The sequence below is a fragment of the Bombus pyrosoma genome, linkage group LG4 (assembly GCF_014825855.1).
Source record: "Bombus pyrosoma isolate SC7728 linkage group LG4, ASM1482585v1, whole genome shotgun sequence".
Lineage (NCBI taxonomy): Eukaryota > Metazoa > Arthropoda > Insecta > Hymenoptera > Apidae > Bombus > Bombus pyrosoma.
The window spans coordinates 1741955-1765775 of NC_057773.1; the positions used below are offsets into that span (position 1 = coordinate 1741955).

Sequence of the window (23821 nt, forward strand, 5' to 3'; positions counted from 1 at the left end):
TTCTAAAAAAAACATATGGCTTAAATAGCAGTTAGATAGTATATGTGTATATAAGACATACGGTAAGTGTTTATTGTATTTTTATAATTTTCATAATTGTACCATCACTATTTTAGTTACACAAATGTATTATACAGTGGCCTTGCAGTGTTGTTAGTTTTGTAATTTTCACAATATCTCTTTGTAAGTTTTTTGTGTTTTGTATATGGCACGTGCGCAAACGCGCGCATGTCGTGATTCAGTTTTGTATAGTATATATGTATATATTATATACTCTTAGAATTTACTAAATGATCTTTGTTTAATTACACATAATAATTTATACACATTTCTCGAAATCAATAATAAACGACTAAAGTTATACAGTATACAAATCATACTGTTTGTTTCCTGCATTCAAATATAGCGTACGTGTTCTCCCTTTCTTTCTTAAATAGTGTATATAATTCACGTGTTAACACACGTTATACGGACATAACACGTTTATGTTATTCACACGAGCGAACGAGACACACGTATCTTCACACTTGCAGATGGTTTCTTTTTACTCCTTTTGCACAATTAATACAACACGAGCCGAACTCTTTATTCACTATAATAATTTAATTGATTAATCAGCATAGATCCATGAAAACATTTCTTTTTTCCCTTCATATTCAGACAGTCATCACAGAATGAGAATGAAATATTTTTTGTATCTTCTTGTAATTTAAAAACACATTTACAGTCGTACGGATCATTCTTCCATTTTTTAATGCACACTGGCTATCACACACGCGGAATTATTCGATCGTATTAACTCAACATGAATTATACTTATATAATATACATATATATTTATATGACATAAATATATACATATACTTATTTATATATATATATATATATATATATCAGTTTATTGTATATACTACATGTCCACCCCACGATTTTTACTTAAATAGCTTCAACAACTAAACGACTCAAGGGATCAATACTTGTTCACATATTTTATATAGCAACCATATCTTTTCGTTTGTTTGTCGGTTTATGTATCTCCTTTCTTTGCCTTTTTATTACGCAGTTATATCATAGATACTCGTTAGTCTAGGATTTAAAAAAGAAATTCTCCGTGCTGGTTCTCGTGCGGACACAGCATTTTAATACCAAGAAAAATCATGGGGCGGGCAACATTTAATTTCATTTCCTAACGAATTTCTTGTGTTATTATTCATTTACATCACACGTATTTTTTATTCCATATTTTTCTGTGTATGTGTATATTTTTTTCTGTATACGCGTTATTATCCATTCACTCGTATATAATTAGTGCTTATTCAAATGTTACTGTCCAACGATTCCTGCTTTCGCTTTTAGTTTTGCGTCTGCATCAATAGTTCCTTTCTTAAGTCTTCAGCTAAACATACTTCTAAGATACACGCAACAACAAAGTCATTAAGAATCAGGGAGGAAACCCGGTTTTTTTTTATTTAGAAGGGAGGGTGGACGTACTTATTGACGAGTTGGTAAAACTCTTTTCACCCTCTCTCTTTCTTAGTTTCTCAGTTCTCATACCTTATTACATGAATACATTTACACACGAACAATTAAGTGATCCATTATTCTTTTTTGCACCCCTAAGATCGCCAAGATATATTCCCTTCTCTTTTTACATAATTTTCAATCAGTTTTCAAATAACTGTAATATCCAATAGAATGTTCGCCAGCTTCCAAATTAGAACATCTCACTTCAATCACCGTTTATTTTTATTTATTCGGAGATAAATTTCGTAATTTTATAAAACGATATTATCCTCGTATCAAACGAATGCTCGTGATTCTTGAACGTTTTGGATTCTAGCGAACAATGCGATAAAAACTGGAAAAAAGACTTCGGACAACACCAACGATCGATCATTATACATGTAGCTATATTTTTATATAAATTACTCTGACAGAATATGTGGCAAGAGCCCATAACTCTTCTCGTGTGTTTGTTTATTGTTTAACGAATAGGATAATTGCTGCGCTCGAGGCACAGACAGCTCCTTCTCTTGTCTTTCACGATTTCATCCAATAAGTCTCCGAATCAAAGTGGTTTTATGTTGCATCGTGACCCGGCAATCTCATCAACGAAATATTACAAAAGAACGTACGATTTCCCAATGTAAGATTACTTTGATGATTCTAAGAGTACTATTAAAGCAATCTGGATTTCCGATCAAATACGAAGAATCAACAAAACAATTGAAATAAGTGTTACATCAGGCCCGATTCACGATCAGGGACCATTTGCAACCATGACTTATGACGGTTGACAAGATGTTTTAGATAAAAGACAGTGGAACATTTTTTTATTGCCTATTCGTAAATTCGAATGACTGGATGGAAAGGTAGAGTGGTGGTATTGGAAAGATTATGTCGTCATTTGGGGAATTTACAGGGAACCGCTTTTGATATTTTGTGATACTTTCACGGTGAGACCGTATTACGTTTACACGTTCATTTTACTAATAAAATGCTTGTTAATCACGAACGTGTTCGTTACATATATCAAAACGATTAGCGAAAATATTCAAAGAACTTTCCGAGGCAAATCATAATTATTTCTCACGTAAGCAATTAATTCTACTTTACTGTGAAAGATATCGAAAAGTAAAAAACCGAAGTAAATAACAACGTACGTATCTTTGTTTGAAATCAATTAAGACAGATTGGTACGCGTATTCGATCGAGAGACGTTTCCATCTCTCCTGGCCGTCTATGTTTTTCTCGGTGAAAATAATTTAACGAGAAATAAAAATAGTTTCTTCACATCTCTGTATATGTAGAACATGCATTATTATTTATTTGAACGATTATTGTGATCTCAAATGATTGAACTTATTGACTTTCCATGCATTCGTGCATGCGTCATCAATTTACTAATTCCGACAACTTTGAGAACGATTATCCAGTCCCTATGCATATACACAGATGTATACGTCGTTCAAGTTGCATTAAGACTATCTTCGCCTTGCATTTAGACTTCTGAAAACTTCGTTTCTTACTAAATCGCATTAGAATTATGCACGGGACTATGATCGGAGCTCTGACAAATGTCCGTCGTAGAAGTATGACGTTTCTCTAGATTTTCGTTCGTTCTTCCTTTCTTTCTTTCTTTCAATAACGAAAGATCGAAGTTTCCCTTTTCAAAGAGAAATAACTACGATGTATGAAAGACGAATATATCTATTATTGGAAAGACAACCACAATTCAAACACAGTGTTACAATGTTCACTTCTCCATCTCCACTGATCGTGGTCAGTTTAAATAAATACATTACTCTAGATTGGATAGATGAATCTAATTTCTTCCGAAGATAGCTTTTTTTTAACAATGATTACAGCAGTAATCGTTAATTATAATAATAATGACGACAATAATGAGAGTGACGATGATAATGACAATGAAACGATGACGATGATAGCGATGATAATATAATAATAATAATAATAATAACAATAATAAATGGTAATAAGAATAATGATAATAGTACTATAACTACATTTTTCGTTTCAATAAAATCTGCCCGTGTAGAGACAATTTTTTATCGAATAACAGTTTAACGATAAGACGATCACAATAAATGACTCTGTATCCTTAACATAAACGCGATCATGATAGCATAAAACACGTATTTATCTACGAGCAAACGTTCCATGACTTCGTTAGAAAGGTGTAACGAATTGAAAATCAGGATGTCAATTTTTTTTCTCGGTAATTCGTTCTTTCCGAGGCAGTTAAAAGACCTGAATGATGCAATCGTGTCCACGAATCGAATTTAACTGGAACATTTAATTATTTATCGACAATAATCACCATTAACGTTGCTTCATCAGATCTTGTATCTCTATCTCTCGTTACGACGATTCCAACTATGCCCATTCCATCTGCTTTGACTTTCGCTTTTTAAGGCAATGCTCTCTTAGCAACGTGGTCCACAAAGAGTATTGCGAAATGTAAGCGGATAATGCGCTTCGTGGACGACGTGCTGCATCGTGTTGTATCGACGACTTGCATTTGCACGACGGGGATCGCGAGGAAAGAAGAAACAGGGAGTGGTTCGTTTCATACAAAACACGACTGGGCCCTTTGACTCTGTTTCAGCATTGATGAAAACAAAAAAGAAGCTTCGACAATTCTCCGTTAAGTTCCAAAAAGGAAAAAAAAAATAAAAATAAACGCAATCATTGTCAAAATATTTAAATGCAAACACATTTCTATACGTGGTTAAGCGATCTATAAACACAAGATGTTCTCCAATAATGAACACTACACCGAATAGTATATATCCATTAATCAAACGCACAATTTCAAGTTAGTTTCGACAAACTGCTACCGATGCATCATTGCTTCTCATCCGCACGAACCTGTTATTATTGTATTTACAAATAATAATTACTTGCACCGCTTATTTTTACATGTACATATTCGCATGCCTAGTATATTGTACGTACAATAAAAGAAAAGAACTTGTGCGATCGGCGTATGTATACAATATATATAATATATATATGTAAGTATATATAATGTATATATGTATATCTATATCGGTATAATCGTGGCCACGTAAAATTTATTAGTTAGTTATTAATTCGGTATCCGTTTGTTTCTCGCTTGCATACGCGCATACAATAGTCGATCATCATTACACTTACAAATTTTGTTTACATTCAAGTAGCAAGTATATATATTATCTTTTACTTTTGCGTGTGTTTTTTTATTGTATCACGACCGACGAAAACGGACAATCAATCTACCAATACTTCTTCGATACATTTTTGTATGTGATTTGTTTTTCCTTTTCCTTTCGTTATGGTCAATCATACCGTATTTTTTCTTTCCCTTTTTTTCTGTTGTTCAATATCGTTGAATAAAACATTCAAAATTAGGACGAACGCGATTCTCCATTCGAAAGAAAAGGGAAAGAAAATAAAATCGTAACGAAAAAATAAAACGCATAAGAATGCTGGCAATAATACTAATTACGCAGTACTCGTTACTCATTCGTACACTGACATACACAAAATGATGTTTCATATTTCTTTGTGCTGGATGAACATTAAAGTTTCACGGAAGTTTCATTGACAGGTAATATTATATATGTATACTCGCAGGCTCACTGTCTCTCACTCCCTAACATCCTTACTTTCACTCTTACATCTGTCATCAAGTTTTACAGTAAAAATAACACTTCGTAAAGTTATAAATACCGTTACAAACTATGGCTTGTCAGTTATGTATTAGTACGATAGGTATACATATATATGTATGCACACGGGCCCATATATTGATATTACATGAGAATACATTTATGAGGGTGTGGGCTTGTCAGCATGTACGGAGTAACCGTTATGCAATGTCCGGAATTTCTATCCTCATCGTTTCGATAGCCACAACATTTAAACATGATCGGATGGAACATTATCTAATAGATTAAAAATAATCAGATTATCCATACTGCTGGATAAGAACAGTTTCCAAAGAACACGAAAAGAAGAATGATCCATTGTTGTAAAGTTTCAAAAAAGAGAAAACGTCACAAGACCGAGTAGTCATATAAAAAATAAAAAAGGGAAATATCAATCAAACTGCCAGAGTTTGTCTTCCTTCCGAGAAATGTTCTATGCACAATTTTCTTCTCATCTCTTCTGCTTTACAAAGAAATGGTCGATCGTAATGAAAAAAAAGGAAGAAATAAGAGTGAACATGATCAAATTTATTAGAAAAACGTTTGAAACAAGACGATAATAAGGATAGTAAGACCGGATGCCCCAATATATTTACGTCGTATTACATAAACCGGAACGTGGCTTATTCGTATCCCTATTTTATTCAGTTTAATTTGACGATAAAAAAAACTCTCGTTACCTATTATAAAAGTAGATGTTACACAGATCAGTAACCCGCACTTAATCTAGGGGTACGAGGGTGTATGTATGCGAGTGAACGTGCTGCCACGAAGAATTTTCTACCTTTTTCTTTCTGTTACTAATACGTGTATCAATTCATCACTTTATATATTTATAGCAGTAGAATGCACGTGTGTACGCACGTGCGAGACATAGCCGCAATGCGCGTAGTTCCAAAGCAGTTTGCACACGCGTACAAACTCCTCTCGTCCTCTGGATCTGGTATGAAATTGAGAAAAAAATATGTGAAAGGAAAGATACGATTAAGATTCGAACGAAAACAATAGGAGACTTACCATATACAGGGTGTCCAAATAGTAAAGATACTTGAGATAAGAAATTCGCACATCGCACTTTGGTTCAGGAAACTTTACCCTAAGAAGTTCCGATGATAACTGATCATTTGGATGAATCGATCGAAATTTGTACATGTTACCATTGCATACTCTCGGGACATAAAGCATTTACTCGAAAACGGGACGCGGGACTTTACGTTACGAAGTCGAATAAATAAGCAACATATTATACCTCCGTATGTAATAACGTTTACATTGACGTACTTTGATTGTTGTAATGTTGGAGCCTAACGCTATAGTCAAAAGTGTACATGTAAAATGAATTTCCCACGTGGCACATTTCTCTTGCGTACGTTTAGGATTTACATGTAGATACTAGCTACAATGATAATATATGTGCCTAAGTACACGAATTAAAGTAGTTCAATGGAAATCAGTAAAAACGATATCAGTGAGGAATCTCGATTTATAGGAAACGCACATAAAAACATGAATCCGTGGACGGTCACCCTGTACATATTTGATACATAGTTATATAATTAAAACGCTCTTCGAAATACTGTAAAATCTCACAAAATACTCTTCTTGTAAAAAGGTGCGGCTGAGACTCCTACGGGTCGGGCCAATGCGATTAAAAGTCGAGATTCGGAAATTCGAAAAAATTAATTTACCAATAAACACGATTATATTATATAATTAAATTGTTTTAAGGGGCAAGGAAAAAATAGAGATTCGAAAAATGAGTAAAGAAACGTTCAACGATAAGGATTTTTATCGGTGAAATTACCTAAGTCTTAGGAAACATTCTTAATACTAAATCTGAACGAGATAATAACGCGACGAGTGTGCCGGACGAAAGAGTCGTTACACGATCGCCGTCGTGTTAATCTATAACAATGACCCACGTTAGAACATTCGCTCTCTTTCTTTCTCCCACTCCTCTTATCAACGAATTGATGCGTAATAAGAATAAAATTAACGAGGTAATAGTTAAAATTGCACGTGTTTTTCTAGCAACGAATATTATTCTCCTCCCCCCAATCACGACGTTCAGCACACTCTCGACGAAACCTAAAAAAGGAGTCGAGTGATCGAAATGCCCGAGATATCTCTTTTTTTTTATGTCGAAACGATCGTTAAAGTAGAATGCGCAAGGGCATAATTTGCTTGTACACCAATGACATAGTAAGCGATTCTGTGCAAAAAGAGAACTATTCTCTCCATTGCGAGACAGATTTTTTTTTTTAGGTAACCCCCAACCGCTGCGTATCAACTTTTCTCCTTGAATTCTTTGTCGAAGAAGAACGATCGACTCGCAGCCATCAATCATGTATGCGTACACGCGGAGTCTTCGACACGTTACTTTCTGAATAATTAAACGGCTTCAGATACGCGAAGAAGAGTTCCACGCACCAATGTATATCATCGTACATCGCGATACCATTCAGATCGCCCATGGTACGACTGGTTTGACTCGAGTTAGCTCAGGGTGGAGCACTACCGTAATTTTTATACGAATACATGACAGGATATGTCGGCAGGAACGAAGTCACAAGAGCTCGTACTGGCGCAAGTGCATCCGTTGAATGATGTCCCGACAATCGTTAAACACTCTCTTGATGTTCTCAGTATCGACGGCGCATGTAAAGTGCGGATAACAATAGTGCTTACCGTCTCCGCTGGCTGTGCTTATACGCTGCAAACAGTCCGATGGAAAATTTATTGCTCGCCTAATAAAACTGCGCTCAAATATCTAACACGATGTACTTACAAGAAATTCGTCTCTAATGAAGTACTTGGCCCTCATAACGTCAGGAGGTTCCGAAGGATCTGGCACTACCCCAGGTTCAGCCGGTGTCTGATATCGCGCAAATTCTGGAAAATAATCTTCTAATTTGTGCTTTCCTGCTTTTACTTTTTCCGCTAATAGATCTTGTTTATTTAAAAATAAGATTACGGAAATTGTGCGAAGCCACCTAGAAAAGGAAAGAACGGACATGTAACGAAGATTTCGAGCGAACATCTTATCATACGGTGAATACTTCCAAGCAATTAAACCGATTCGTACCGATTGTTCCAAATGCTTTTGAAGAGGTCCAAACTCTCTCTGAGTCTTAACTTTGTTGGATCCTCCCTGAGTACCATGTTATAACTACTACATGCTGTTACAAATATGATTGCCGTTACATCGTTAAAGCACTGTATCCACTTTCTCCTTTCGTCGCGTTGACCACCAACGTCGAACATACTACAAACAAGCAATCATTGATGCTACATATTACAACGCTTTTATGGACGAAATGCATGCAAAGGATCGTGTTCGTGTACTATATTTTACATTTTACGTAACACCATCTACGGCTAAAAAAAAAGTTGAAATTAGAATTGATCCGCAAATTTAACTCTGTCGGGATGAAATTCCGTAAGGGACCGATAAAGACTGGATGTTCCTCCGTAGAGTTAATGCGAAACACAGGATCTAACGGGAGGGGGAGGGGGCTAATGGGAACCAAGGCAAAAAGGGAAAATATTATAAAGTTGCGGAGGCGTTAACGCGGCTAACCGATTCCGCTGCACGTATAGCACGTAAGTCTATAGCTGTAATATACACGCCGGGATGAGGTGCGCGTCGCTGCTTTACGTTATATTTACCGTCGACCGATGTTACTGTAATACGTCGTCTATATATAGTTAGACGACACTGGAGTAAAGCGAGTAGCTATCGCTTAGGACTTACTGAAAGTTTACTTTGTCGACTTGAAACCGCGTTTCGAAGATACCGGACGTAAGGACTCGACACCTGAGGATGTCCTGCAACAGATCGACCAAATCTATCATTCAAATCAAGTCTGTACATTTTCGGTTTCACGTTAAAACCTTGTATCGACGATTACCTGTTCTGTGGGTGTGTAATCCGGTTGTTTAACGATGGCTACCTTATCTAGAAAACTGAAACAGAGAACGGAAGAAACGATTACACACATCTTCTACAGCCTTCATGATCCTAAATGTAAATTTTCACAATGTAATCGATTTGACAGTGCTATAACGAGCTACGCCTTGATCAACGTGCAAGTATTTCCCACCGATGCTGATCATCGCCGATAATAAATACAGCTAGTTAACAGCATTGTTACCGTGAGAGTTGCTTCGCGTGATTATGGTTTACCCTAGCATCATTAAAAATTTCAAACAATTGTCAATTGTCAGATGTTAACGAATACGTTTATAATCGACGCCAAACCGGAAAACCGAATCAACGCTTTACCTTAAACCAAAGGAAAAAACAAAACATATTCCTAAGTGTTTCTTTTAGGCATTTGGTGAGTGCAGAATAGTTTTCGTTCATGAACTTTCCGTCCAGATGGAAACTGCAGAATCTTATATATCGAAAGTGGCGCGATAACACACAAGATGGAAAACGGAAGTGGCTGTAGGAAAAGGGTGGAACGCTGGAGCAGGGTGAGAGAGCACCGAACGAAGAGAATTCTCTCCTTTTTTCATGCTGCTGTCACCGTTTCTCTTGAAAGACCCTCCCCGGCTAGTGTCTAGGGTGGATAGAGCGCACGAAGGGGGAAAATCGATTCTCGGTAGTGTCCTATCCTAACCCCAACTCTCGCTCTCTCGGCCTCGCCGACTATGCCTCTCTAGCACCCAGTTTCCAATCCGGGTCATGGGTCACTGCCACCGCTGCTCGCCATCAATCGTACGTACAGACTTAGTTTCGCGTATGTATACCAGCTCCCTGTACAGGTGTATGTTGTATGCGCGAGAACCTACAGGGGTGGGTCTTCGCTTTGACACCACCATGCAACCTTCCACAGTCGGTTGACGGTGATAATATATTTACTGAAAGACACTTGCACTGCTCTCCGGCCCGGATATTAAATAGCCGTACAGACAACGACACCCTTTTCATTGGAAATATTCCGAAACTTGAAAGAGATAACGTTACTAAGATATCATAGATGTAAAGAATTGCAAAATTGTCGATTCTACTACATGTATATTTACGGGATATCGTTTCGTCATAGAAAATAATATAAACGACTGAAAGGGATTTTCATAGGTACAAAGGCAGGAAGGTAGGATAAAATGAACCACGAGATGCAACAGCAATTAATCCAGCGTTCATTGATCTCAACAGGCGTGAGTAACCAGAATTTAGCTCCTCGAGTAAATTCGAGGAACCAGAAATCGGAGAAATTGATTTTCGGCGAGTAGTTGCACGGAAAAGCTGGAGAGAAGCCCCTGGGATAAAGGTCTACGTGGCTCGTGTGTAGGCTCGTGAGAAAGGTAGGTCATGAAATTGGCGCGCTCGTACAGAAATGAGGTTATCGACCTCCTGAGAATCGAAAGAGGAAGGAGGTCGTGACCCACTGGCTACAGCAGAACGATTTTCTGGTTACCGTGGCGGTGTAACTTCACCGACCTTGAAGTCAACTTTATAACAATGTTATTTCTAACGATATGAAAAGCGTGACACTCCTCCTGCATCACGATCCCAGCGTTAGATTATCCAGAACCACCGTTCGCTAAAATATTTCATTTTTATCGAGAATATAACATACAAGAGGAGAATTAGGAATTTCTAGCTTTCCCGGGGTTTACTTTTCAACCAACCGTTCTGTATAAACGACAATGCGTAGGATGATGAAAAGAATAAGAAACACTTTCAAGAAGATAAATGGTTCGCGGATTTTGAACGAGGTCAGACTAACTACAAAACAATGCTCGGCTCGTTGCATAAGTAACAAAATGAAGTAGACCAGATCGAATCCGCGTTGAGCATCCTTTACGTACTTTTTACATTGATTTCGACGCTTTCTAACATTCTGTTTCATCTTAAACGATCGGTTGATTCGAATTACAAATATTTAAAGAACCTAACAATCGCTCCTTCTTGCTTCGATATAACGGAAAAGTTTCGACGTATCGCTTGATTTACAAAAAAGATTTTACAGAAAAAAATCTCGGCAACTTCTGCAGAAGCGCCAAAGACTTTCTGAAACGATCTCATTGATTTTTTCGCGATCTATATTTAGGCAGTGGCATCGAAAGTTATTAACGAGGATAAAAAATACTGGTTTTTATCTAACATGACGATGGCACGGAAGAAGATTGTTATCGACCTAAACATTCATGAACTATGTGTGGCAACATCAGTGATCCCAGCATATAGACCAGCGTCTATATATAGAGACACGTGTTTCCTTTTTTAAGGTGTGCCGAGGTATCCCATCGTGTAATTGACACGTTACTCGATTCTCCCCGTGTACAGCGCCCGTTTTCTCTTTTTCCTCTTCTTTTTTCTTTCTCCTGCATTTTTTCCTTCTCCCTCTCCCTTACTCTTTTTTTAGTTCTTTTTTTTTTATTTTTAATCCGAAACAAAAATTCGATACTGAAAACGATATCGCAACGAATTAAATTCTCAGCGCAATTCGATGGGCTTCAAAGGTGATACGGGCAGAATCTGAATCGCGATAATATTGCGACACGCTTCACCTGCGAATTTTATTGCATGAAATCTGACAGTTGTTCAACCCGGAAATGGCTGTGACTGAACCAACAATCGATAATCAGGCGTTGGCGCATAGCGATCTCTTATTCACGTCGCACAAATATTTATTCGCTGTGCACCAACTCCAATTCGATGATATTTTAGGAAGCTTGCCGTTGGTCCATATTACTTTCATCTTCGATACAAGTATTCGAGACAGTTTCTTTTCGAGACTTTAAATTTCTTTACTTTTGAAAAAGAAGGGAAGAAAGAATTGACCCATTAATTTCTACCAATTTTTGTATAACTCGAAATCTGTTTCCTTGATCACGAATCAAGAATGAGAGACTTATCTAATGTTTAGCAAACAGGCGTCTGAAATTACAACAATCTAGCATCCCGGGGTCCACAAGAATCTCTCCGTTATACATCTCTCGAGCAGTGCTTCCTAAAAATACGATACGCTATTTTTATCGAGAGATTTCTTTCTCTTTCTTTCTATTTCGATACACAAGAGGACGAGAAAGAATCAAGGAAAAAAGGAAAAGGAGAGAAACGAAAGAAAACCAGGATAAGGGGGGGGAGGGGTGTTAAAAAAATCACACAAACATTTTTAACCGAAACGAAAACTATCGCCGTGATCTTGATGCGATCTCGCCGTGAAACGCGAGACACTATTTGGCACGTTGCTAAACGTCGATCATGAACGTATTCCGAAGTATTCTCGTTTCGTGTCTCACGGGGGTACCAATTGAACGATAAACGCTTTAATTTCTCCTATTATTGACAGTGTAACGATGATGATAATAACGACAAGGATATTCATGGCAATTATACACGCGGAGACGAAGAGAGATCCAATGAGGCTATAGCCAAATAAAAAGCGTGTTCTGCCTAATTAAAGTATTTGACGAAATGATAAACAGCAAACGAAGTCACATGTTCGGGTTTGTTAGTTTAGTGGATAAGTTTCGCGTTTACACTCGAGATTCACGCCTCTTTGCTCACGATTCAGTGCAACAACCTGTGCCTCACCTATGTAATTTTCAAAGGGATACAGTTTAAAGTGATCTACTGGACCGGGACGGCTCGCAGCGGACCAGTTTTTCGCTCATTTATATATCGGGTCGGCGGTTATTCCCTCCAAGTTACGTGACGTTTAAAAAGAGAATGCCGAAAGTAATATATCTTTGTAAATACACGGCGTCACGATCTTCATGACACTCCGTTTCCAGTTTCATCCAATTATCTACTTGTTATTAACCGTTCAAGCGGTAAATATGAATTTGTCAAACGCACTTTCGACGATGCCGTCGCCTTTCAAACTTTATCTTATTATAGATTTATGGCTAGAAAAAATACAAATTCGTAAACGTTCCATCAAGCTTTTAAAGAACAGTTTGAACTTGGCTACCATCTTTAGACAAACTCTATCGAACTCCATACAGGTGGAACGCACAAGGAAAAACAAATATCTTATGTGTGCAGTGTCAAAAATATCGTTCGGAGTGCGAGAGAGGGAGAGAGAAGAAGAGAGAAGACGAGAGAGTGGAACAAAAGCAAGCACAGCATATTCGACCGGTATGTACCTAAACAGCTCCCGTGTCAGTGAACAGCGTGAAAAAAGTTCGAGGTTGGGCCAATTCATCGAGAACCCCTAGATAAACGAGTGGCCCCTATTAAAGCGATTACCTCGTTAAGGCATTGTCTCCATTGGCATTAAATCGGTGTCACAGGCCCATGAATATACACGGATATACCATATGTATCGCGGTCATGAGAACGCTTCCGAAATTTATCCAACCGCGTTGCAGACTATTTACAAGTCAGATACGATAACAAATACAAATATACTCACACAGCCAGAAATACAGGTACGAATACATAGGCGAATCGTTACACTTTTTCACGGAACCACGAGTTCTCGTTTCAGGTTATACTCGTCTGGCACGCGCGGAATAGTTGAAAGGATAGTGGACGAATCCGCGGGCAAATCCGACGCGATTCGCGATCTCATTATCATCGTATGAACGTTATCATACGTACTTCTTATCGTAATCATGATATCAGTGCCGGGGCGAATTAGAATAACCGTGTGTTGCGACTCGAGCACACGAGCTATTCGACGCTACGAACCTGGCCAATAACTCTGCTCTCTTATTTTTATCATTGGACACTTCACGATCTGTCTTACCGTATATACTATACTATACTATACTATACTATACTATACTATACTATACTATACTATACTATACGATCCATTCGGAAATCAAACTGATCCATTTTCCGAAAAGTATTCTATTTTAATGCCCAAATGTACAATCTAGTATTTAATTTTGCAGATTTGACTTCAGTGTAGCATCAAATTCGTTTTAATGATCGTACAAACAAAGGATAACTCACTATTTGGCGCAGTCAATTAGTTGGTACTCATTACTCCTCTCGAAACTCTGTTGAACGCCCCGGTCCTTCCAAAGGGTTTCGACAATATCGTAGAACTCCTGCAAACATGAATTGTAATTCGGTTAATGTATTACAACCATCGAGATGAAATGGAAAATGGCGGAAATAACATTAAAAGATAAATAATTATTTGACGGCACATCCGTGGATGATTTGCAAATAAGTTCACAGTTTGGCGGCCGCTTCTATCATGTCTCATTAATTATCTAAAAAACGTGCGGCTCTGACGAAATGGAAAATTTGGCTCGAACCCGGCCACTATCGTGACAACAGAATATGCCGCGTCACAGTTGGACCAGTGAAAAAGACGATTCGGAGCGTAACTTATGCGAAACTGGTAGCCACGAAGCACGTCCGTTATCGACAGAAATATTTTCATTTTTAATTCTGTCGCCGGCTTTGCACGCGTATTATCCGCTCCTATATAAAAATGGATATCGATCAGGTATCTAAGCCAAGATAAATATTCGAATAACATCTATTACCGAAGCGTTGTCGGATAGAAAATAAAGCAACCGGCAATTGCGATAATTTTCGAAAGGAATAGGATTCAATTTCGAAAGAATCGAGATACGGGCAAACGTTAATTTGTCAAGAGAAGCGACCAGCAAATTGTAAATTTGTGCGCGCTTCTCGCATCAAAGCGGAAAGTCACGTTGAAAGCCTTTTGAGAACTTCTTCGAATTACTAAATTTTTTATTTTTCGAGATGTTTCCGATCTCAAAGCAGACCGAGCCAACTTTCTCAACCTCCAAGTCGCTACACAAACTCCGATATTTTCGATTTTCCTGCCTTTTTTCCAAAAGTACTTCGAACCAAAAAAGACAAACATTCTACAGAGACAATTTTAGATAGGTGTTAGTCTTTTCCGCAGTCTGTAACAAACATTTCAACGTTTATTTAGACGTATTTCCGTAAAACAGGAATTAGCCGCACAGATGCGCTCGGTGATAGAGTTGCGATCAAATTCGGTGTAGAATTCGACTCAAAATAAACTTCCGTACTCTCAACAAGCGACGCCTAGATATGCAAAAAGCGAAACGACAGTGACAAATTGGACGCGGCTCGTCGAACGTAGCCGCGGAACAAAATAAAAGGTAGCCTCTGCCCGGTAACTTCCTCTTAATACAAAGACATGTTTATTCGTACGCATAAACATATCTTTCACTGTATAATGTATCCTCATGATGGAAATTCAAATTTAAACCCTTCACTTTATCCGACGGGCGGATGACTACTTGTACGTGTATTCCATCCATCGGTTAAGGTATTTCGATGAAACACTCTGTCGACCAAAAATCCAACAGAATTCCCAACGAGAGAACGAGACGTAGTGTCACGTGGGAGCTCGAAACTCTGCCGGTAACAAATGGCTTAATTCGATTAATTCGGATGCATCGTTCTCGATGGTTATGTTGCCGAATCGCGTGTAGCGAAGAAGAAACTACGACAATTTGCGCCTGTACAACCAGAGCCAGAGATACGTAAAAGTACATACGTACACACATACCCACGTACCAACAACTGCCAGTGAATGACGCAAAACACATGGATTATTTTGTCGCGACGACTTTATTTCGAGATGCGCCACGTCGTTTCGCCAGTTCGGAGCGTTCGGGGGTTTCGTAGGTCTCGAAATCTCGGTCTGATCCTCTTGGCACGCGAAAAATCATTATTCTCCTCGAACTGACAGAAGTTTCGACAACGCCGGTCCGTGAGTGAGTCCAGTCAGCTGGTTGCAGAAGATGTCAATGCCTCCTCGACCCCTGAAAATCTTTTTCATCGTCTTTTCGATCTAGCCTCGCACGGTGCGAATCATGTTTTCCTATACCTACCACGCTTCCTATTTAAATTTATCAGGAAACGATAATTGGGGACATTAGTCACGGGAAAATCGATCGAGGGGAATCACCGAAAGTATTGTTCGATGTTTCCTCGTCTGCCTTGGAGGACCTTGCCGGCTCGTCGAGAAAATGCACGTTGATAAATTCTCCGTGTCATCGATCCAAATTACATAAGGCGAATTCGGCAAATTCAGCATAGCGCGGACATCATACAGAAGAACAACAAATCGGAGAATCTTTAAGGGATAAATCGTGCTAGTAACTTCAGCGCACGTTCCAAAGAGGCGCGGCAGAATTGCTGGCCTGAATACAAAATGACTAAACGGGTTAAATAACGTGTACCGCGCTCGCTCGTGTCGTAATATTTTAATGGTACACCCTCCCCTGTTTTCCCCTATCTAGTTTCACTATACGATTCATTGTACGCGCGGCTTGTGAAATTACGCGATCCATACCAGAACATTCTTGTCGTACGTCTGCCGCTTATAAACGCACGTCTGGTGTCCTCGAAATAATGCTCTCCTTGATTAAAATCATCACGGTAATAAAATTTAATTCTACCGCTTGCCATCGTATACCGCGAAATATATTCGTCACGCGTGGAAACAGTCAATCGATGTGTTTCATAAAATAAAATCGGATAAGTTATCCTGGACGAAAGTCAAGTCGCGATTCTAAGAATATATATTCGAATTTCTTTCGTTTTGACAGCACGGGAAATTTTACAGGCAGATCAAGAAACATTGCTCTTAAAATTATTAAAAATTATTAAAAGTCGATCACTATCGTCGTGACTGATGGTGAGCACCAGATAATCGAAGGCGCACGGTAGTCGATCGACACAAAGATCTACGAGCGCATTTTGTACATGAGGCGGGGAATGGCGCAGCACATCATAGCCAGAGCATTGTATAGCACACCACATATGCGATGGCTGTGTAAACATTGTAAACACCGATCATGCCACGCAGTGGCTCTCACGCGAAGAAATGCTACCAACGTGTATCGTAAGCTACAAGAAACTTTCGGTACCGCAAGAGTATCACACTTGCACTGAGAAAAGAACAATCCATTGTAATTGGTTTGCATGATCGTTTACCACCGACCCTTATAATCCTGTTCATCCTTTCAACGCTATAAAACCTCATAAGTCATTTACGTTGCGCTGTATAGTAAAGTTCCTCGTCTGCCCAAGACACCGGTCTTTCATTCAACGAAAAGACGAAAGCGAACCGCTCGTACAAAACTGGAGCGTATTTTTCATCGTATTACATTAAGAAGGTACACACGGCACGCGGAACAAATAGGTTGGCTGTGACTCACCGGGGGATAATCGAAGTCCGTGGCAGACGAGACCTCCAGGATATAGTCGACTTTGCTCTGATTCGCCGAATCTTCCAAAGCAACGGGTGGCGTTAGCGTGCTCATCGCGCTGGTTATCGTCTGAAAAGGAACGCATCGAATGAAAAAAAGGAAGCCACGCTGTCCACGTGCATCGATGTATCGTATAGCATACATATGCACGTAATTCCACGACGATTACGCTAACGACAACGTCCATCGCGAACGGAAAAGAAAGTGCATTCTTCGCGGGATTGCGATGCGTATGCGAAATTTCCATCCCGGCCGTATCTATCGTTACATGCGCAGATAATATGTCATTCATAATCCTTAAGTGCCACGGGGCAGCTTGTCTATTACATTCACCCGACATACGGAAGCGATTGCAAGGTTACAGACGATACGCGTATCTAAACACGGCCTCGAACGACAAATTGATGACAGCGCGCTGCTCTCCTCAGCACGGCGTTAAACCGTCGCGAATTTACGGGCGCATCACGTAACGTTAATGACGAGACGCCCGTCAAAACGGACGCGTTTACCGCCATTTCGATAGAAATTACGGAACAAGGTTTTTATCTCTGTTGAAACGTAAGTTAAAAAATTGTTCGATTTCATGGCCCGAGACGGTTTCTTCGGCAATACCGTAATACTGCCGTTGTAGAAAACACCAACGCTTCGTATCGATTTAGCTATAAATCACTAGATTCCCAGAATGCGCCGCGTTATTCGACGCGTTTCACGAATATTACTCCGAAAGAGTATTTTTGGAGAGGGAACGTGTTGTATCATTATCGTTAGCCAAGACACATGTGTGCATAATAGTGCCACCGAACGATATTTTAATAAGGCTGTAACAAACCATTGCCGAGACCAATCGTCTTAGAGAAACAGAAGAATAATACAACGTAAGCTACTTTATGTTCTGCTCCGCGTTTCACCATTTATCCCGAAGGATAGTAGTCCGTTGATTATAAAATCCGTACAGTGAAATAAAAATAAAACGCGACGCATGGAGGAAAAAATTTCGATCGTGTAGCGGGTATCGCGCCAAGTTTGAAAAGGTATTACATAAACAAATATCCAAAGGGATTCTTACCAATATCGCGTCTCTGATGTTCCTTTTGATGTCGTCGATTTTTTGCCGCTTTTCCCTGCACAGAACAGCGTGAGAAACAAACGATATGTTTGATCCTTCGATCTCAATATCGATGTACCGTTGTGTACATCGCTGAATACTCTTAATGCCGTGCGCAAAAAAAGAAACCAATGACTCGATCATGATTATATAAAGAAATATCGAAACAAGTTAGGCTCGAGCAATATTTACCACGTATACGCGCGTATTTTCATTATTAATGGCACCCGAGTCATTCGATAATTTTAGATCGCACGGCATCGCGCCAGTTTTAGTATAACGATTTCGTCGATTTGGAGACACACTGGAAATTTCGCGAATCTAATACCGGCGATCGATGCGACCGACTCCTCGCCGTCACAACTATGGGACAGCAGCATCGAATTTTCATGTGGGATACCTGTGCCAGGCTCCTATCGTCACTCGAGCAAAGTTCAGTCGTTTAAGACTCTCGCATATCGTGTACATATATCACATACGTACATTATAAGATGACGACAGTCGCGATCTAATACAGGTTCCCATTTTTATAGTGTTATTATTCCGTTCAAGTTCCTTACGCACAATGCTATGTATCATGTATATCGCCGCCGCAATTTCGCGTCTTGTTCACATGATACTTAGAAATTCGTCTTTTCGTCTGCTTCCCTACTTTTCTGATTTCTGATTTTACGTATTTCTGATTTCCTTTATCCTGGTGATCCTTCGGTTCTCGACGTTTCGGACGTATGTGATCGCGGATTAAAAGGCTTCGCGCTGTTACACGCGATATTCGAATACAACGCTAAAAATAATCGAACGACTACCTACTCCAACGATTTTGCCGTTTAGTAGGATTATACGTTAAAAGTCTCACTGTTCCAAAAGCTGCTACTGCAAATGTAAATATATTTACATAACCCTATTTACTTAATTGCAGCCGACTGAGGTGTCTGTGGATTTCATGGGCTCCTGTCAAGCATATACAAACGCAGGCGTGGAATGATGTTAATTCGTACACGTGTAAAAAAACTCCAGAGGGTAGAAAAGAAAAAGGAAGAAGGAAAAAATACTAAAAATACGCAAGGTTATACGGTATGTTTCCATAGTAAACAAGCGAAATCTGCAACGAGCGCGTCAAACACGCAATGCTTCTTAGAATCGCGTCGCTAGCAAAAAAGAGTCTGTTAAATTCGACGATAGAAACAACTTTTCGCGATTCATGTGGAAACAATTCCGAACAATGTATTAATCCCGATATCGCCGATAAAAAGAAAAAGAAACAAGAAGAAGACAGATAAGAAGAATGAGTAAGCAAGAAAATAAAGATGAGAAAAAAGACGAATGAAAAAAAATCACCGCAAAAGTAGTAATAAGGCGTGCGTTCGGGTCCGTTATCAGCGCCGGAGGCAGACAGAATTTACGACACACACGAACCGGGCCGAGCCCGTTTGTTTGCACATCGTTTTCATCCTATCTAGTTGTTCCTGATTTTTCACGTATATAGGTGTACCGACATTCTTTTTACGATAACGACTTGTTTCTATCTAGTTTGCACCGTTTCGCGACTGTATTTTTAATCCGTTCGCTTGATTCCTAGCAAACGGTAGCTGGATATGAAAACGGATCGACCGAAGAAGAAGAAAGGAAAAGTATCGAAAGTGAACGAAAGACGCGTATTCTTTGGACGATTTACGGAAGAACTGCGTTCTTGAAATGATTACAACGATAACATCGCGAAGAAAAAAGCTGAGACAAACAGGGGAAAAGAAAGTTAGAAAATGCGAGGGATAATTTGCTTGAACCACGTGTTGATATTGTAATCACGCGATGGACCGAATTAACCGTAGGTTGAATCATTCACGAGTGCGTATTAATGGGAAGAAATAAAGGACTCAAGATTATGTACCGGTGGCATTACCGTGTTGTGCGAATAGTATCGAATGTTGAATTGGCATAAAAGTAGTAACGCTGTAACGGAGCAACGAAACTTACGCTTCGCTGAAACCACCATCCGTGTGCAATATCCTCATCTGTTTGACGATGGTGCTCTTCCCCGATTCTCCCGCTCCTAAAACATAAAAAAAAACAATTTCTCTTTTTCTCCTTTCTCTTTTATGAAAAAAAAACATCGTTCAAGTTTAAAAGAGAAAACGGTTAAGAAGCAGTGGTTTAAACATATATATTTAAAGATCGATAGTGATTTTTTGAACGATCGTTTGAAAAGCTATTCGACGAACGCGCAAGACGTGGCATATTATCGTATCTTTTTTTGGAAAACAGGAATAGGATCGTAATTGCAGACGACGGGGGAAACAATACAGTAACAGCTGTTGCTTCGTAACCTACAGCTACGAGTCAACTATACGCAACACACAACACAGGTCCACACGTCGAATTAGAACGACGACCTACATAAACGAAGAATAGGAAGGTAATGGCTAGGTGTTGGGTTAAGTATCGCAATAAGTAGATGGTGTGCATACATGTGTGAGGGCGCACGCGCACACCCACATCGGCCGACTATGTGAAAAAGACTCCGGTTCGGGAGAAGGAGAAGAAGGAGACGAAGAGAGCGACACGAAAAGGGTACAACATGAGCCAGCCAGCCGCTGGATATTCGTGGGTGCCGGCTCATACGATAATCGATAAAATTGAATTACGCGCTGCTGAACATCGCGATAATGTTCGGCCTATCCTCTGACCGGACTCGCTTTTTGTCCAAAATTGGCGATCGAAGCCGATTCAACTGGTATTCTAGCGGAAATTTTCTCCGTCTCTGACACGTGTACATAGATATAGACTATATACCGTATCTAAAAAAGAATAGATAAAAAAGGAAATACATCTTTAACGAAACGTACTGAGATTTAACTACAGAGAGATTTAACTAGAAACATGTGATAACCGAAGATATCCACGAAATAAAAGGTCGTCAAAGTAATGATGGAAGGTCCTAAAAAAAGGGAAAGTTTAACAAGTTGACTTACCAAGCAAAAGGAGCCTATGGGTAGCTCGGTAAACTTGCTTGTCCTTTTGCAATTGCCTGGTAATGGCATCCGAGCGCCTTTTCTGGTTCTTACTGTCATCCTGGCTGGCCTTACTGCTCTGGCTGCCGAAACACCCCATGACACACCACGAGAGAGACACGCGCGGCTCACCCTCTTCGCTCTTCCCTTCCACTTCTGTAGTTCTCTGTTGTTCTCGGCTTAGAGAAAGACGGTATCTCGCCGCTATGTTACTCTCGAACGAGGGAGAATAGACTCGCGCAACGGGTCTACCGTCGGCGCGTGTTGTTTATCTCGCGTAAATGTGACGTTCGATAAGTATACTCTCTGGCACCGCAGTTCCTACAGATTCACTCCCTTTCCAAGTACCTATATACCTACTGCAAGTTCGTTCCTTCGTTCCGGCCGTGTCTGTCACTCGATACTTATCTATCACCGTATCGCGCTTCTCCACACTCGAGTTTCGTCCTTCCCTCTTCCTCGAGTAGCACTCCCTCTCTCGTGCGCTGGTCTTTCTCCTTTTCTGCCTCTGTCGTGCGTTTACTATCTCCGTTTTGTACACTAGCAACAACTGCGCGTATGTATATCTCTTGATGTCTTCTCTCCGTTGCACTCACACTCGATTCACTTCACGGCTTCTCTTTCACTATCTCGCACTACCCGCGAAACCATAGCTACACACGATCGACGACAGTGCTGCTGGTCCAACACGTTGGTTTCGAACGACGATCGACTTCTTGTGCGTATTTTAAGTACGAATATACAGAAAAAATAGGATCGGAATGATCGCCAAATGCCGGAGTTTCTACCAGCAATCGGTCGTGTTGAAACGACGATGAGCTTACGGGGTCGTGACACCTGGCCCGATAAGAAATTGATCCACTCAGAAGAATATAGGCGAATCGTGCAACACCGAGCACGATTAAATTGGTTGCAGATTCGATGAAAAAATACCAACGATATAGGAGGAATCAAATCACTTCCGAATCTTCGGTTGGAACACTGACGAAAACCGGCCGCGAGACACTCGCGGCAGGTTGTGATAGAGGGAGTACGCACGAGGCACGATCAGCGCTCGAGAGTGGGAGCAAGACCGGGACTGGGATAATAGGTTGACGTGCACTGTCCGATGCGCCTCCTGTGATGGCCCGCGAACACGAGACACGCGAAATCGTTTCAGGAGGAAGGGACTCGGACGCGTGTATACGACATACGACAGCTCGACCTCGCCTCGCCTCACTACGCAGCCCCTACCCTTCGGACAGAACAACGAAAAGTTAAAATAGATCGGCTCCGGTACGCTGCTACTTCGTTATTCGAGCAAATCGAACAAAGTCGTGGAATCGACAGCTCCCATAGATAAGGAGGATGATTTCACTGAAGCAGTTTCCACCGTTTCTTTTTACGTTCTCACGAATTTTTTTCTCCTACTTCTCTGTCCTGCGATTTTCTACACCGTTCTTCCAGGTTTTCATCCACAAGGAGATCCCGCACCGAGAATCGACCCAACCTTTTCTTCCTTCTCTGATTTTCGTTTCGTTGACTCCTCAATTTTTCGAGGGCTCGTCCGGGTTCCCCCTCCTCAACTTCTCGTTAGCCTCTACCCCTCTCCGCGGACTTCTTGTCGACCACCACAGCACAACCACCACTCGAGGAATCCAACCGTGTGCCCTCTCTCGCACACACCCTCGAGTGGTCTTACTCTCTTTCCACCTCGCTTTCACTGCGTTCGCTCACTTTCCTCACTCAACAATCCCCGAGGAAATTCGTGACCAAAACATCCGACACGAAGTACTCCCTGTAGCCAACATGTCGTCTGCTAGGCCCACCAGCGCGGCGGCTCACCGCGCTTAAGATGGATCAGGTTCGTATCCTGACTTCTAAGTACCCTGCCCACGGTTCCACGATCTTCTTTTTTATCCTGGAAAAATCTTCTCTAATATGCACACACCGTCACACGTTCGATCTCTTGTCTAGAATTTTTCAGTAGATTCACTGCCAACAATCTGTCGTGTGAAGTGTTAATACATTGACCGTAGCGCTATCTGTGCCATCTATTGAAACTAAATCGTTATGTATGCGATATGTTCGTAACACATACACGTTTCGCTGTAGTTTCGCGTTCAACCATACGTGTTTAGTTCCATAGATATGATAGGTTGCGCTGTGATCAATCCATATGTGTGTGCATGTATATATAAATATTCATACCAAATAAATAGACGAATATAGCGACGCATTAGGCACCGTAATCATTAAAATAGACATGCTATTTTTCTCATTGAGTTAATACCGAAACGTAAACGTTTGAATAT

General features: G+C 40.1%; 1 protein-coding gene across 2 annotated transcripts; it reads right to left on the reverse strand.

Moving 5' to 3' along the window:
* Positions 1–51: 51 nt before the first annotated feature.
* LOC122567029 (guanine nucleotide-binding protein G(s) subunit alpha) lies at positions 52–23540 on the reverse strand. 2 transcript variants are annotated; one of them, XR_006316671.1, is made up of 11 exons: positions 21489–23540; positions 20494–20569; positions 18481–18535; positions 17364–17483; positions 14137–14234; positions 9125–9179; positions 8968–9041; positions 8299–8478; positions 8002–8206; positions 6231–7926; positions 52–6153 (listed from the first exon to the last, which is right to left on the reverse strand). XR_006316671.1 is itself a non-coding variant. In XM_043725096.1 (10 exons), exons 1-10 carry the CDS (start codon positions 21625–21627, stop codon positions 7780–7782), a joined length of 1149 nt encoding a protein of 382 aa, XP_043581031.1. In that variant the 5' UTR covers positions 21628–23540; the 3' UTR covers positions 52–7779. The 2 variants fall into 2 exon arrangements, 1 of the variants encoding a protein (XP_043581031.1); XM_043725096.1 differs by having other exon boundaries at positions 52–7926.
* Positions 23541–23821: the final 281 nt, after the last annotated feature.

What these genes read in the sequence shown, in the direction of transcription:
- LOC122567029 (XM_043725096.1), bottom strand. Translation starts at nt 21,627, where the DNA reads ATGGGGTGTTTCGGCAGCCAGAGCAGTAAGGCCAGCCAGGATGACAGT. An exon ending in CCATAGGCTCCTTTTGCTTG is followed by an intron (nt 20,570 to 21,488) that starts GTAAGTCAACTT and finishes TTTATGTTTTAG; the next exon opens with GAGCGGGAGAATCGGGGAAG. An exon ending in CGGACTTCGATTATCCCCCG is followed by an intron (nt 14,235 to 17,363) that starts GTGAGTCACAGC and finishes TCATGTTTGCAG; the next exon opens with GAGTTCTACGATATTGTCGA.